At 44.5% G+C, this 17,050-nt stretch overlaps 1 protein-coding gene across 5 annotated transcripts in view; it reads right to left on the bottom strand.

Moving 5' to 3' along the window:
• unc5db (unc-5 netrin receptor Db) overlaps nucleotides 1-17,050 on the bottom strand; it is a 169,944-nt gene that overhangs the window by 36,231 nt on the left and 116,663 nt on the right. For 2 of the 5 annotated variants that reach the window (XM_072665226.1, XM_072665224.1), the window contains exons 7-10: nucleotides 14,265-14,429; nucleotides 12,058-12,090; nucleotides 9,199-9,384; nucleotides 1,225-1,560 (exon numbers count right to left, since the gene is read on the bottom strand). In XM_072665226.1, the coding sequence (XP_072521327.1) occupies nucleotides 1,225-1,560; nucleotides 9,199-9,384; nucleotides 12,058-12,090; nucleotides 14,265-14,429 (720 nt within the window). The remainder of the gene's footprint in view (nucleotides 1-1,224; nucleotides 1,561-9,198; nucleotides 9,385-12,057; nucleotides 12,091-14,264; nucleotides 14,430-17,050) is intronic. The other 3 variants (XM_072665227.1, XM_072665225.1, XM_072665228.1) reach the window with 2 other exon arrangements.

Below are 17,050 nucleotides of genomic sequence, written 5' to 3' on the forward strand. Positions count from 1 at the left end.
CCACATGGTTCAAGGCGGGTGTGTGATGGTTTGTTTGCAGAATGATAACTGGTAAGATACAGCATGAGCGTTCATAGCTTGATTGGTCCATTAGCCTTGTGGATCCAGAAGCAAACTTCAGACACCAAAGATCCATCTGCTGATCAGACACATTTAGGGTAAAGAGGGAAATGGTATACATTTGAATTTCCCCAATTCTGTTAAGGTGCTGGCTTCACTGGTCATCAGAGCCATGATTACTACAAGCAAGACTACTTTTATAGTCTATTTTTAAGCCATTTTTTGCTCTCTCAGGCTCCGGCTGCTGAGGGCAGGCAGCATGATGCAGGATTCAAACCGGCGATCCTTGGATCATAGTGGCAGTGCCTTGGTTTGCTGGATCTACAAGTTTGGAGCCCACAAGTATAATTCTTCTAAGCCCTGAAGTCTGGAGCCCTTAAGATGCTTTGCCAGGCCTTCACTGCTGCCTTTCTGCTTTAGTTCTGTCTTCAGTAAATGAAAAGTGGCTCAACTGGGTTGAGGTCAGCTGCCTTTTAAGAACAATCAATTTCTTTGTCTTAAGAAGTTCTTGGGTTGCTTTTGTGGTGTGTTTTTCGGGTCATTGTCCAGCTTTACTGTCAAATGCTGTCCTCTCAGGTTTTTCAGACTTCGACTGAAGTATAACTCTACTCTTCAGAATTCATTCTGCTACTCCTATCAGCAGTCACCTCAACAATAACCGCCCCCCCCCCCCCCATGACTCAGTTCTAATGGCAACAATGCCTCCATCAGCTGCCATTTTTAACAGATGATGGTACGCTTTGAATCATGAGCCCCCTCAAGGATGAAGAAAGATGGCTCATGGCTACACCATCATCAGATTTAAACCCCACTGAGATGTTGTTGGACTGTGATGGGAAAAGTGTGGAGAAGTAAAACCCAATCACTATAGAAGACCAGTGTGAAGCTTTACCTAATTTTCCTCACAGACACATGCCTTCTCTGACACAACCAGCCATCGCCTGTCGTCGATGCACCGGGCAACCAATGGAGGAAAAGCAGATGCCCATGCCGACCAGCATTACACTAAAGTGATGTGCAGAGAGAGAGAGAGCTGCCTGATGGCAGGCAGCATGACCTGGCATTCAAATTCTCGGGTTGTAGTGGCGGCGCCTTAGTCTGCTGGATCCCCCTAAGCTAATACTGAATACTAATACCTAAGACTGAATAAAAGCCTTCACCCACCTGTGTTGGGCATGACCAGACGGCCGCCCAGGTGCCCGAACACCCCGCTGCTCCTCAGCTGAGCTTTGCAGGGCCCGAGAGGCCCGTTGGGAGCCGTCAAGTTCGGCTTGCGTCCCTGGGTGCCGCCGTAGCCCTCCGGGTGCGCCTTGACGTGGTACTCGGCCCGGTCCGCCACACCTAGTGAAACCATAAAGGAGCTCTGAACTTTGACCATCATGTCGGGCAGGGGGTCAAAGAGCTCTTTGTCTACGGAGTCCTGGAAGCAGATGGGGCCACTGTAGGTCTGGCCCGCCGTTAGCTCGGGCTGCATGGAGGAATTCAGAAGCAGAGGGTTGCCTGGGAGAGACGGAGAGACAGGCCGTGGTATAGTTAGGGTTTTCGTCTCTGGTGGGGGTGGAGGGGGAGGGGGAGGGTTAAGATGGGGGCTTGCACTGGACTGACAGGCCAAAAGGAACAGAAAGAAGTTACAGCGAGCCGGGAGATAAGAGCTCCGCCGAGCACTGGAGCACTTAACCTTGGCCTGGAAACAGAAAAGAACTGAAGTATTTCATTTGTGGACTGAAATATTAAATGCACGAGAGGCTACAAAGAGAAGTGCATCTTTTTATTTATTTACCCAGAAATGGAGGAGATCTCAAGCAGAGCTCAGACTGTGAGAGAATATTTTAAAGCACTGCCAAATATAAAAAGAAAGAAAGAAAGAAAGAAAAAAAGGTTCCATCATCAACCGGCAGGATGGTAAATATGTTTCTCGGTACAGAACCAGTGAATGCGAAGATCATTTGCTTAGGCACTCTTCATCTCAACCACAAACCTAAATAAATAGTTAATTACGGTTCTGTAATTTATCATTTAATAACTCCATGCGGTTCCCAAAATAGTTGACATACTAAATAAACCATCAAACAAACATCTGTCTAGTTTCCAGTATTTACATCTAGGTTGCACACCTTATTATTGAGTCAAAGAACAAGAACTGTGGGGGCGCTTTTTTCTGATGGTCCACTTTCTATACTATTAAATGAGGTCAAATTTAACACCAAGCGCTGATGTTCTTTTTGGGATGGATCTTCGATCTTCCCGAAACGCAAGACAAACAGAAATGCAGTATTTCAGATTATTAGAATATTCCATAAGATAGGATGTATAGGATGTACAATACTGCACACAGAGCAGATTTCAACCAGGGATTTACGCTGCGAGTGGGTTTCTGTATTGTCATCTAGTGGTTGAATGAAGAACGGCAGGATCCTGTGACTAGGCAACATGATCTCCCATGGAAATAACCATACAGTTAGATTGTTTCAGTCTAGAATTATGATCTATGTGGTGGGTAGTGCTGTGAGCAAAATACACACAAACACACACATGCATGAAGAAGAACTGATAAAACAGCGCTGAGAGACAAATCCTGCTGCTCTTGGAGATTAAAAAAAACATTAAGGGACCAAAATTACAAGTAAAACGGTAAAGATTCAATGTTTCAGTGTGGTTAAGGTTAGCTTTAGAATAAGGGTTTAGGTGTCACAGCTCACAATGAGAGCCTCCAAACATGATGGAGGTAGTTTCACACACTGTTCCAGTTCACAGTGAGAGCTAGCCCGGCTAAAGCACAGCCTCCAAACATGGTGGAGGTCATTTCACACACTGTTACGGCTCACAGTGAGAACCCAGATGGTGCCCTTGTTTAACCCCTCCTGGTCCCAACATTGACCCCGGTGGGCAACCATATTTGGGGCCAACATGGAACCTTCCTACCCATACAGGTCACACACAGGCATGTTATCCGGGTTCCTAACTCAATGTTGTGGACAAACAGAGTTTTAAAGATCAGAGAAGTGCAATCAAAACTATTAACACCCTCCAAACTAATGCATGCTCAAGTACATTCAGCCTGTTAGCATATTATAGCTCGTTAGCAAGGCATTTATACCCGCAAGCTGTTTTTCTTCCTTGCAGTTTTCCCTCTCAGCAATTGTTTGCCCTCTTTTGGTTCTGACTCAAATCTCACACGGTGCAATATCATTATCATCACCCCCTGCCTCCTCAGCTCTAGCTCTCCCTCCCTTTTCTCCTTCTCCAGGCAGCTTCCATTTCAGCTCGGTTTGGGTGACCTTCTCGTTTTGAGAGAGACTAAATCTGGCCGCTGCTCGCGGTGTGAACTTCAGCAGGGGGTAGGTCCGACTCCGCGGCATCTCCTCCACCTCTGCCAGTCTGGAGCGCAGACGTGCCTGGGCGCCGGCGACCTGCAATCCTTCTCCCGCGTCAAACTCACCATAACCCTCAGCCCAGCTGCTACCCAGTGACAGGCAGGAGGCAGGAGGCTAATAGGGCTTTATTTTTAGGAGGATCGTTAATTACCGCAGGCAAGCCGATTGCTGCCACAGGGGTCTGGATGTGTCCGGTCACCGAACGCGTTGGGTAACTTGGGAAACTTGGACAAAATGCTATATATACTTTGGTTGGTCGTACTGCTGAGGCACTGTAATGACGGTTTGTCATCGTGTACTGTTCTGATGAATCATCCTCTGAGACATGGAGTTTATGAGTAGGACGAGCAGCGGAAAGCGCTGCCCAATCAGGCTGGGTAGACCGTGAACATATTCAAAAGAGAATCCGTAATTACTCTTCGACAGTCAGGCTCTGGAGCTCCAACCGTCCACACTGTTCACAGAAACAGACGAAAACACCAGGGTAGCAAAGGTGAAACTATGTGAATTCAGACCATGTCCAAAAATCTACTTTTGAGACCCCACATGTTTTATAATTAAGACCAATCTAAAAACGTGTCTTCTTTTGTGCTCTATTGGCTTTGTAAGGGTGCACGGTGCTTGAGCCCCGATAATTGCCACCTTAATCGCAATGGAATTTGATGCTCAGCTTTTACTGTGGTTGCAATCCATCAGTCAATCAATCATCAATTTCAGATGAAAACTCAATATTAGCTGGATGTCTTAGTTGCGAACATTTATCATTAACTCCAATTAACTTTTCGGATTCTGTGGACAAGGTTTGACTGTGTTTTCCGAGATGGGTTGACCTCTTTCTAGCGACATTAGCCTAGCATCTGCGGTTTTAGACTGAAGGAGCACATTTGAGATGTGAAGCCGATATATATGCTGATCGACTGCATCTGGGGTCTGTGATCGGTCCTGTTCATCTCGTCTCTCAGCTCGTCTGATGAAACAGGCTAGTTATAGTTATTATTAGTAGCGGCGTGGTTGCTCGGGTCACCAGAAATATGTAGCACATAAATCTTAATGACTGCTGCTTTAAGTACAGTATTATTTTAGCGCTTATGCATGCAGTAGGAAGTCCCTATGGGTTAATTTCAATAGAAAGTTCATTTCAAGTTCACATTTACCTGATTTTCTTTAGTTACATTTAAATTTCACTAAAATTCAGTATTCTTGATGATCTAACACTTGCGTTAGAACGTCTCTGGATGATCTGAAAGACACTCAAATAAAATACATTATTCATTTTTCATTCGGCTTCTGTTAATCTTATTTATTTTATTTTTTTTCGGCTGGGTTTTTACCTGAAGACATGCCTCTCCACTGGCAGATGGAGAGTCTTTAACTTGGACATGGCAGAGAGGAACAGGAATGTGTGCGTGACGGGGAACAGTAATGAAGAACAGAGCCTGGAGTCGGAAAACCTTGAGGGAGAGGACTGGGATTAAGAGCGGTGATTAAAAATTAGGATGAGGTGGAGTGGAGTTCACCAGCCGACAGAGAAGAGACATGACAAAGGCCTCAGGTTTCGTCCCTTCACCTGACAAAGAGGAAGGATGGGGCAGGCGAATGAAGCACTGGGGAGATTTCCACTGCTGTTATTCAGTTCAATACAGATTTCCTATTAGAAAACTGCTGGGATGTATACGGTTAGCAATTGGACTGCTTAATATGAAATAATGGGCTTGTCTCTTTTTTTTGGAAATAATGAAAAGAAATGAAACTGAAATGAAATTCCAAGGATCTCTGATGATTCAGAAACGTGTTTTGGATACAGATCAAGCGTAGACCTTGACTACATGCCGATTTTCTTTCGAGAACGATCATTAGCTGAGGCAAGGACAACGCCAGTGCAAAGCTTGCCTTAAGCTGGGTTTACAATGAACCTTTCACAGTAGAGCACTGGACAATTAGCACTCCTCAATGTTAGCACTCCGTAATGCTTACTTGCTGACCAGCTTTGAGAGGCTGTCAAATTGATTGAAAACAATACGATCTTAAAGGTCTATCTTAACGATATTTAAAACATGAAAACCAAGATGAAGCTGCATTTCAGACTGCACTGTGATCGGCAGTCGCATAACTGCAGCAACATAAAGTCCCCCCCTGAGTTAACATAGTTCTCTGGGGCCTTAATTGAATGTCTGTGAAATACCTTGGTCAAAATACCTCAAGGACTCAGCACCACAGCACCCTCTGACCCTGTCTAAACAGCCTGTTCTTTTAAATAACAATGAGCTACTGCTTACCCCTGCTACCAACCCCCACCTCCATCTTTATTAATAACTCCTCCCAGCTTTAGTTATTAGTTATTTCTAACTATTCTCACGTATCCCTTTCTGTGCTAACTAGCTACTCTTTACTTCGCCTTGAGTTCACATCTAGCCTACAGACAGCAGCATAAACAGATCGACACAATTAGCTGACAGGGCCAAGTTTGTGTGTTAATGCCATGAAAAAGGTTATTAAATTACTGAAAGTGCACCACAACTTTTCTTTAGAGTCAACTTTGAGCAAAGACAAATGAGATTAACTGTAATTAACGAAGCACAATAATGCAAATAATCATTATTAACCAAGCAAAATGCTGTAATTAGCCACACCAAACGAAGCAAAATAAAAACAATTGATTAACTAAGCAAAACAATGTAGTTAGTCAATGAACTATGCTAAAAATAATGCAAATAAATCATTAGTAACTACTTAAAACTGATTTACTAAGCAAAATAATGCAATTGATCATTATTAACCAAGAAAAAGAATGTAATTACTCACACTTAACTAAGAAAAATAATGCAATTAATAATTAAATTAAGCGTAATAATGTAAGTCACAATTAACTAAGCAAAAATAATGCAAATAATCCTAATTAAACAAGCAAAATAATGCAATCCAGCACCAGAGCTTATTCTCATTTATCCCTTTCTGCGCTAACTAGCTACTCTTTACTTCGCCTTGAGTTCACATCTAGCCTACAGATAGCAGCATAAACAGATCAACACAACAAGTGCGACTTTCAAAGAACATCATCGTACAGCCTTACACATCCTCCACAGATGCCGCACTGTCCACTCTCACACACTTTCCATGGCATAAGCTCAACAGAACAACCACTTTCTATCAGGTGAGGGTTGAACGGTTGTAGAAGCGTACCAAGGGGAAATCCAATTGGCGGTAATAACACTGGTTCAATACAAGCGAATGACAGTGGTGAGGTAGACCGTAACAAAAGTGGTCAAATATTCAAGATAAGATAAGATAATCCTTTATTAGTCCCGCAGTGGGGAAATTCACAAGAATGAGCATGATGCACCAGATGGCAATCCAATCAACAGGAAAGACCGCGGTCCAATAGGTGGTAATGAAACTGGTCCAATTGGTTGGAATGACAGTGGTCTGGTAAGTGGTAACAACACTGATCCAATACGTGGGACGACAGGTGGAAATGAAAGTGATCCAACAAGCGGTGATGACAGCGACCCAACAGGCTAGAAGGACACTATTCAATAAGTGGGAATGGCAGTGGCCTAATAGGTATGGAAGTGGCTCAATGGGCAGAAATGATGGTGGTTCAAAAGCCATTAACTGGATTCATCCAATAGGGCATGCGTCTTGATCACTGCTGCCACCATTGGGCGAAGGCCTTACCCCCTCCAACCACCTTGACCTGGGCAATAGGCCGGTGAGGAATGCTACTTTGACCCTTTGAACCATCTTTTAGGAAGCTGTTCAAATGCATAGTTCAACTGAAGGACCTCTGAAACAGGTGGGAAACCTGCATGTAAAACGTTCCAGTGATACTTTCAGCTCGCGGGAGACCTGCGAATAAATCAACCAGTCAAAATCAAACCAACCAGTGGAGCTCCAGTTCCCCTCAAGCACCCATGCAAAGCAAATGAACGAGAGTATGGGGCTAAATCCACATTCACATGTTTAGGTTTATGTATTTATACTATTTAAAATATCTATACATTAATTAGTTAAATTTGAGCACTTATATAACCATAACCACAATGCACTGCTTTAAAATTCAACAAAATCTTCAGAGTCAAACCTGAGCCAAGACAAATGCAATAAATCGTGACTGCACAAAATAACGTGAATAATCTAGATTAATTTAAAATAATTTGATTAACTGTGATTAAGAAAAATCTTGATTAACTAAGCAAAATATTGTTTTTTTATGAACGAAGCAAAAAAATGTAAATATTGACTAAAAAGCTAAACAATGTGTTTAATCTTGAATAACTAAACAAAATAATGAATTAATCATGAACAAAAGTAAATAATCGTGATTAAATAAGCAAAAAAAAACCAGATTAATCCTGAACAAAGCAAAAATAATGTAATTAATTGTGATTAACTAAGCAAAACTAATAAATTTGAATATTTATCGAAAAAGCAAAATAATGTGATTAATCATGATTAACCAAGCAAGCTAATGGTTTAATCATGAACGAAGCAAAAAAAATTAAATATTCATTAAAAAGCTAAACTAGGTGATTAATCTTGATTAATTCATCATTTTGCTTAGTTAATCAAGAACAAAGCAAAAAAAGTAAATAATCGTGATTAATTAAGCAAAATACTGTAAATATTCATAAAAAAAGCTAAACTATGCGATAAATCTTGATTAACTAAGCAAAATAATGAATTAATTATGAACAAAGCAAAAAAAGTAAATAATCGTGATTAACTAAGCAAAATAATAATGTAAATATTCACAGAAAAAGTTAAATAATGTGATTAATCTTGATTAACCGAGCAAAATAATGCAATTACCTTATCAAAATAACGCAAATAATAATTTATGTTACAGAAAGTAAACAAAAGTAAAGTAAATTTTGAAAAAAACATTTTTTTTTCCTGCTCATGCAGCCATAACGAGTCATTTTTACTTTTAATTTAAAAACTGTTAACAGAACAGATGCAATTAATCACACCAAATTACCGTGATTTATTGTGATTAACTATGCAAAATAGCGCAATTTCTGAAAACCATACACTTGACAAGATAAAGTGTTTAACTACAATTGACTAGACAAAAAGAATGCAATTAATCACGATTAACTCCACCCAGTAATGCGATTAATCTCCAGAAACTAAGTAAATAAGTAAAAACAATGACTCATCAAGACAAACATTACATTTTCGTACTTAACAACCCCAATTCTTCTGCAGAGTACTCTCCGAGGACAGCTCCTGTAATCCATGACAGCCCTGAAGGGGACCTCACTGCAACTCACTGTGGCCGGCAGGTGGGACTGATCTGTTCAGACACCAGACTCGGGCTCCCCGGACCCTGTGTTATCGAAATCTGCACTACAAACCCACCCAGCGTAGCGAGAAATATGGTCGAGTTCATAAAAAGAATGTGATTCATGTTCAGCTCAGGACACGTCCCACATTTATCTGCCAGGGCGTTTAAGGCTGAGGGTGTTTTTGTAACCCCCCGATGAGTCTGAGTGAGAAATGTGAGGACTGGGCTGAGCTGAGGTGGGCTTAGGTGGGCCGCCAGGAGCGTTTGTGAAGGCCTGATCGAGGCAGCGATGTCAGAAAGGCCAAACATATCAAAGGCAGCGAGACAGTGGTGTCAGCATGTCTGCTATGTCTGGACTGGGCTGACAGCTGAGGAACCTCCTCAAAGTTGGACGTAACGATCTGAGCTACAGTAGCCTTTCTGTCAGCTCCAACCGGTTAATAAAAGTTGATGGTAACCTGGACTGTCTGCTCTCACCTTGCCTGGCCGTTTTGAAGTTAAAGGACTGGAAGCCACCAGCGAGCGCGGACGAGTCGATGACGTCCACTCCGTACTCGCTCTGGCTCCTGCGGTACAGCGTCACGGATATGATGAGGACCGCTACGGCGATGACCCCTGCAGCCAGGCCAGAGTACAGCGCCACGTCGTTGGATCCCTCCATACCTGCCGAGCAGCACAACCACACACACACACGGACGGTCAGCAGCAGGTTGCTATTTTGCCCTGGTCAGACAAGTAAGATAATCAACCGAGAATGAAAATGACATGAGGATCGAAAGGTTCGAATGCCAAGGAATGCTGCCTGCCATCAGCAGCCGGAGCCTGAGGGAGCACAACTGGCCTTGCTCTCTTCGGGTGGCAGTTGGCAGGGTGTATTAGATGTGATGGGGGGGGGGGGGGTCGTCAAGATCAAGATCGGTCATGGCTTTGATTTTCCATGTATGCTAACTATATGCTAACTTCTTGGCAGTGCTAACTTGCAGTACAACGCTGCCTGTGGAGTGATATGACATACAGTGCTGGGGTACAAGTAGTCTACAGGCTAAAGCAAGTCATACCTATGAGGAGACTGGTGACAGTCCAAGTCCAGTGTTTGTTAGCAACGTTAGCCTAGCATCTCCTGTTGTAGAGTAAAGAAGCACACATCACAGAGCAAACATGTCTTGGCTGATTGACTGCATCTGGGGCAGTGCTCAGTCATGCTACTTTGAGGTTTCACCAAACTGCCCCTTTAAGTTGACCTAAGCTATGCAAACAAATGCCAAGGCATTCAGAAATTTGTTCGATTTTTAATTCGACGATTTTAAATGAGTTTAAAGCAGATCTGAGTGATCAAGATGCTAAAGGGTACAGCGCACCTAAAGGCCAAGGCAAATGCTCCCAAACAGGGGTCACCATTGATTTACTTCAGCTGAAAGATGGCCGTGGCTTTCAGGTGCTTACGGTTAGGCTGGCAAATCCCTCAGACACCTGTGCAAGCTGAACAGGTGCAATATGCACGTGTTTAGCAGCGTATGAAGACACGCTTGGCGCGTGCCTCCGTTTCGGGAGCCTCGAATTCCAGGATTCTCACAACTTTAATCAGAGGCGCAGCGGCGTGCCAGCGCCACACGCCAAGCTACATCTGTTCAGCTGCCCCGCGGTCTGCCGCCCGCCTGCCCGGCCGACCGATCGACCGACCTCCGCGGCGCCAGGACTTTGCCAGAGGACGAGAAAGGGCGTCGCTCAAGCCGGGAGGGCGAGACTGGCTAACCGTTCCTGAACTGTATTTTAAGGCTCCTGAAGTGCTAATGCAGCACTGGCCGGACACGGAGATTAAGAGCGCGAGTGGGGCTCGGGGTGGTCACTCGACAGCTGTTTGGCGGTTTAAGGGTTTACTGAGTCCTGTTTAGGCATTACGGCCCACCCTGCTGCCCCACCTGTTGCCGGCGCCGTGTTTCAGAATGTGCCGAGAGGTGATTTGCGGGGTTGGCGCGAAACACAGGGGAGGATATAAAGACATGCTACGGTTGCTTAAGTGAGCTAATGTGCGGTAATTGCACCCCATTAGCTCGTCTAAATATAGCGCGCGCTCGCACGCCGTGTCCCATCACTCATCCTGGCTAATCTGAAATCCGAGCGGTGCCGGATCCCACATCCCGGATGGCGGATGGGTGAATGGAGTGATGGGGATTATGGGAAATGCTGCCAATACTGCTGTTTCTGGTGACTGGCAGGTGTTCTGATAAACAAAATGTGATTGATGGATGCATGAAACGAACTGATGGGTACAGTGCTCTGAAAAAAATAAAAAAGGGAAATCAAAAAAGCTACAGGTATTCATCCGTCGACCGTACGGATCTCCCGTTCCGCTAGATTAATCAAACGTCATATTTGACAGATGTGGCTGCAGATGCTTAGCAGAGATACTCAATTATCCTAATCTTCGGCGCGGCAGGCTTTCTTCTGGAAGAGTGACACCTGAGGTAAACAGACCTTCGCGCAGGTAGCCCCGTGTATATCAGAGCGGATGAAGGCAGGATTTATCAAACAGTTTGGAGGAAGATAAGCCGCCGCCGCGCTTTTGCTTTCGGGCTCCTATCATCGGCATGTAAAGAAATACGAGTCGGTATGTTTCTCTATGATAAAACGCTCCAGACCGACCCTAATCTGAACGACTTTGCTCACATCTCGGCCAGTGAACCCTGCAGACGTGTTCTGAAATATGGTAGGACTTCCCCTTTAATTTGGATGAAAAACGCTTTCCTCAGAAAGCCCTCGCAGCAGTTTGTAAACACCAGTAAAAGTTTCATACGTGTCCATATACTTCTTTAAATTAATGCATTCAGCTACTTAGGACTCTCTGGAGCAGATGACCACGCACCTATAGGCACCATGCTGCCTAAAGCCTAGACATGAGCTGTGGAGCGGTGGAACTGCTGCACCATCCAATGCTTCTTGGATGAGCTGGGGGATGAATGATGAGCTGGGGTGGTGGTCGTCCAACATCACTAACTGACCTCACTAACTGACCACACACTCTAGCTGCTGAAAGCAATCCAACCCTCACAGCAATGCCCCTCCACTGGTATGCAGTGGTCAGCCAAGGAAGTACAAGCAGCGGTGAACTGCCGAACCTGCTAATGGGTGCCCAAGGCTCACTGATGCTAGGTCCTGTGGGGTCCATGCCATGCTGTTGTGTTTTGAAAGGGACCTACATCAGCACCATATATCGGGCAGATGGTCTTAATGTTATGGCGGTCTTAATGTTATGGCCTTCCAGACGATATCAGCAGTGCTGCTTTGGCTGATTCTGGAAATGGATTATACACATGAAATATGAGGAAAGAGACTCACTCTGAGGCTTAACATCATGCAGCATCTTCCCATCTGCGGAGAGAGATAGAGGAAGAGGGACAGAGAGAGAGAGAGAGAGAGAGAGAGAGAGAGAGAGAGAGAGAGAGAGAATTAGAGAGCAGCCCCGTATCAGTTAACTAAAGCACTCTGTGATTCCGATCATGTGGTGGAGTCCAACTGCTGGCTATGCCAACATCAGCTGGAGATAATGATGCATAGCATCATTACCACGGGGACGCGCTGACAGATGGCATCTAGGCGCTCGGGCTACGCTTCCGCTTTGGTTCTTGTCCCCCCCCTTCACCCGCAGAAGGAGGGGAGCACCGGAGAAGAAGAAGAAGTTCTCAGCATGGCCCCCTGCGGAGTAGCTGGAGAGCGGGGAGGAGAGAGAGAGAGAGAGAGAGAGAGAGAGAGAGAGAGAGAGAGCCCGAGTGCAGCACAGTCAGGGGGAAACGAGCGCCAGTCTTTCCTTTCCTTTGTGCTGAACTGCGGACGTGTCCAAAAGTTTGCAGACACCTGCTCCTGAATCCAATCTGGGTAATAACAGGGGGCTTGCTTTCCATTAGCTGCTGCAAAGGCTTTAGACTCAATTTTGGAACATGTTGCTGTGAGGATTTGATGGCGTTCAGCCACTCAAAGGTGGCTAGAGCTCCACCTTTAGGTTTCATACCTCTCCATTTATGGGATGCCACTGAGCATGGCGACTTTAGACTCACTGTGTGGCTTCTCCAGAGCATCCTATTGTATTGGCAATGCGTTCCTATGGTGCAACTACAGGCCTGTGTCAGTAATGGGTGCACAGAACTCGCTTATCAAAAGCAGCGTCTGGATACTTTTGCAAACACTGCGCTATTTCGAGAATTCTGATTCAAGCGCTGCAGCTCATAACCCTCCCCTGGCTCTTGGTAGAGGCGTTTGGCCCAAAATACGGGATAATCCAGGCGATTTCCAGGCGACAACCGCAAAAATGATGATCTTCCCAGACTAGCCTGAACTGTGTGGTGTCTATAATCCAATCTTTAGTCCTCCCTGATCCTGAATCAAATAATATAATAAAAAAACGTTAGTATTTACGCCTCCTGTAATGTTGGGTGGACGCTGAGACGCCAGCCGCCATGTTGGATTACATCCAGTTTGCAGGGGTGTAACAGTTCGCGAGAGCCGCCGGTTGGACGTTTGTCAACATCGGTTAGGGTTTTAAAACTCCTGTAGTGTGGGTCAGGCATTAGCTGCACTGTGATTGGCTGATGGGATGATATGATGATAAGGATGATGATGATGATGATGATGATGATGGGGAGGAAGAAGCCAATGAGGAGGCTGATACGAACATTAAATTATGGTAAAAGGTAAACATGAATGAGCGTAGTGTAATAATAACTATGATGAATAAGGCCTGGGCGATATCTAAGGAAATGACCGAGACAGTGTTCTGAAGCTAAATAGCTAAAATTTGTAAAAATACATTTAATATGGTGGAGGGATACATTCAGGGCAAAATAGTCCCCACAGAAGACATAGAATTATTTAACCGTACCTGGATGGGTTTCATAGTAAATAAACGGTCTATATTTATGTTGTTAGTCATGCTGACAGACACTTGGGTCCATTAACCAGCAAACCTCCACTCTAAACAACCACTGAATTGTGGAGAACTTTTGAAAAGTTGGGAGTTCCCCTCTAAACTACGCTGTTAAAAGAAAGCTTGAAGAACTTTTGGAGGTTCTTCAGATTGAAACTGTGGAGGAACCTGCTTGGGAAGGTGCTTTGAGGAGCCTTCAAGAAAGGTTAAGAGGTTCCACCCCAATTACAAAGTGAAGAACCGGCAAAATTTTTTCTGTAAATACATCTTTCAGTTCTTTCAGCTCTTTATTACCTTTATTACCTTTAGTACTTTCTACTTTTTTTTAATTTATCCCCTACCCTATTTATTGTTTAGTGTAATTTTCCTTTAGTTTAAGACTGTGTTCTGTGTTTCTTTGTTACTTGTCATACGTGTTGCTCTCACCAAGACAAATTCCTTGTATGGGTAACATACTTGGTGAAATAAAGAGATTCTGATTCTGATTCTGATTCTGAAAAGCTCCTCAAGGACCTTCTACTGTAGCCTTTGTGGCATCATCACTGGATCACCGGTCAATCGTCATTGAAACATCGCCCAGGCCTAGTGGTGACGGATCAGACCGTGCTATTTAGAGCAGTCTTACTCTGTGTGCACACGCCGCCGGTGCAGTTCTCCATAGCATGACTCTCGCCCTCGCACATCTTGCCCCGGTTGCGGGGTGCCGGGGCGTTGCACTCCCTCCATCGCTGCCTCTCGCACTGAGCGCTGCACAGCGTCCACTCGCTCCACTCCTCCCAGCCGCCGTCCACTGCAGAGCGATTAAAACAAGTGAGGTGAGAGTCTGATGAGTTAGGTAGGATGTTAGTGCCATGCTAACTTGTTAGCCACATTAGCTAAGCACCAAACTTCAGACACCGAACCAAGGCCAAGGCTCGCTAAGACCGATAAACACTCGTTTGGAGCTGCTTCGCACCTACGCTATATGGACAAAAGTATTGGGACACCTGCTCACGGTGCAGAGTAGGCTTTCTACTAGATTTTGGAGGAGCACTGCTGTGAGGATTTGATTGCATGCGGCTACCATGGACCCATCATTCCAGTTGAACTGCTCCACAGCTTATTCTGCTGGCAGAATTTCTCTACAGGCTGGACAACCCTGTGTCAAGGAGTTACAGCAGCTGAAAGCATTCATTGAAAGAGGTGTCCACAAACATTTGGACATGTAGCGAATGCTAGTTTTTGCTGGCGTGCTGCTGGTTGACCTAAAAAAAAAAAAAAAAAAAAAAGTAATCTAAATATGCTGCTATTGCCCAGCTCAACACCTGTTGCTCTAGGGTTCGGTCCAAAACAGCAGAACTAACGCAGCCCTTATCTTTCCTGCCAGAGCCTCCCCTCCGAATGAGGAATCGAACCCCGGCGTGATTTCTAAACGAATTAATCTTCATCCATCATCCATATCATTTCATCGGGGAGCATCATGCCTAGATTAGCCAATTCGACGGCACCACATGCCTGCAAGACGTCTCCGTGACCCACTCGCTGCCAAGAAACATCACTTATAGGAGGGCCCTGGAGGAAACAATTTCGTGGTTATTGTATTGTGGATTCTTAAAGCTCTTCATGGCTGTTCGAGGCTCCTTCCCTGCTCATCTAAATGCAAATTATGTTTATGTGTTACGGCTAATGCGGCGGCAGGTTTCAGGTGCTAGGAACACGTGCCGTATGAGCGCGCCTAGCTAACGGGACTGAGGAATCCTAAATGCTAAAATCTCTGCAATGTAAGTTTGGCCTTATACTGTAAATGAATAGAGCTCATGTTGTTTACACTGAGTGTGTATGTGGAGAAGAAAAACTGCTAGCACCATGCTAACACCCAGCAAGCATTAGACGTTTCTTACAGCTATGCTAGCAAGACATCCTTCACTTGAGGGCTGGCTGGCTGCCTGTTAGCCCACTAGCGTTCTGTTCACCTGCTCGGCCTTCTCTTCTGGTGGTTAAATGAAGCACAACCTATCATTTTCTTCATCTGCTTTCATTTGTAGCTCAAATCTCAGCAAGTCCAGCCAAGTTTTTACAAGCAGCGACTGTGAAGCTGCATTCAGACAGCATGTGCTCGGATGTTCGGAGCTTTATTCAGAGGTTTGTGCAATTTTGGCGTTGTAGTGAAACAGGCGTTGCTTAGCTGCTCAGAAAATAATAATAATAATAATAATAATAATGTTTACAGTGAGCCTCATACATCTCTACAGGTACTACACAAGATGTGAGTGCAGGCGACTGCTGGTCAAAAAAACAAAACAAAAAAAAAGATGAACTCAAGGTGAAGTAAATGTAAAGGCTTTGATTTTCAGCTCAAATTTTAGTCAAAACAGCCAAGATTTTTCAAGCAGCTCTTGTGAAGTTTTATGACATTTTTTATTATTTATTAAAACGTTACTTACGCAAATTAGCAAGTGAGCCTGCTTTCACTGGCTTGCTAAAAAGTGAACGTTCAATCTAAGACACCAGGTTTCAGTGTCCCAAGTGTCTGCTTAGCTCCTCAGAAGAAAGGAGCCAACAGGAGGCAAAATAAACCTGTTTGTAGCGAGCCTCGCGTTGCAGGCAATTAATATTTCATCCATGTCTAAGGAAAACGCCGAAATGTTTGATGAAACCGCTGCTAAATGTTTTCTGGACGCAACAGAGGGGAGCTAATGAATGCCAGCAGCGTCAACAATCAAATCACTGCCATTGTTGTCTGAGGCCATTTTGAAAAAGTGAACAAACCAGCAAAAAAAAGACTCGGCTCTTATCTAAAGTCTGCAAAAACAATAGCAAAGTGTCTCTTTCATTAGCGGGGGAGAAAAAATAAAAAAAGAAATAAAATAAAAACTATAATCACTGCAATCTTTTAACTTCAAAAAAAAGAAGAACCGAGCCCCAGGTTAAATTGCTTAATTCCAAAAGCCGTCAATGAAATAACACACTCCGAAAGAGAGGCTTTGCCTCGTTTAGAAATTAGCGCTGCTTTCTAATGGTTAATAATTCAAACAGGCGACGCGAGATGCAGCCAGATGAAGAGCTTGGTATATAAATATGAGTTCGAGACGCTTCCTCGGCGCGAGTCAGAGCAATTAAATCAGCAGGTTATTGCCTCGCAGTGCTGCTCGGCGGCGGAGAGTGAGGTGATTATTAAAAGAAAGCGGAGACGTGGGTCACCGCCAGGTCTGCGGCCGGCTGGAAACTCCTGCCTAGTTAGCTGGGTCCACTCGGAGGGACCTTCTACAGACTCATTTGCGGGTGTGACGCGGTCAGGCAATATCGCTTCTTTCCTCGGGGTTGTGGCTCAGCATCTGCTTATTACATGCTAACCAGCTATATTAGCTTGTATTGGCTCCTGCGTGAGGGTGAACTATGCCTTTAATTTGACTCCTGCCTTTAATTCTGCAT

This window comes from Salminus brasiliensis, chromosome 20 (assembly GCF_030463535.1).
Source record: "Salminus brasiliensis chromosome 20, fSalBra1.hap2, whole genome shotgun sequence".
In the NCBI taxonomy this organism is placed as follows: domain Eukaryota; kingdom Metazoa; phylum Chordata; class Actinopteri; order Characiformes; family Bryconidae; genus Salminus; species Salminus brasiliensis.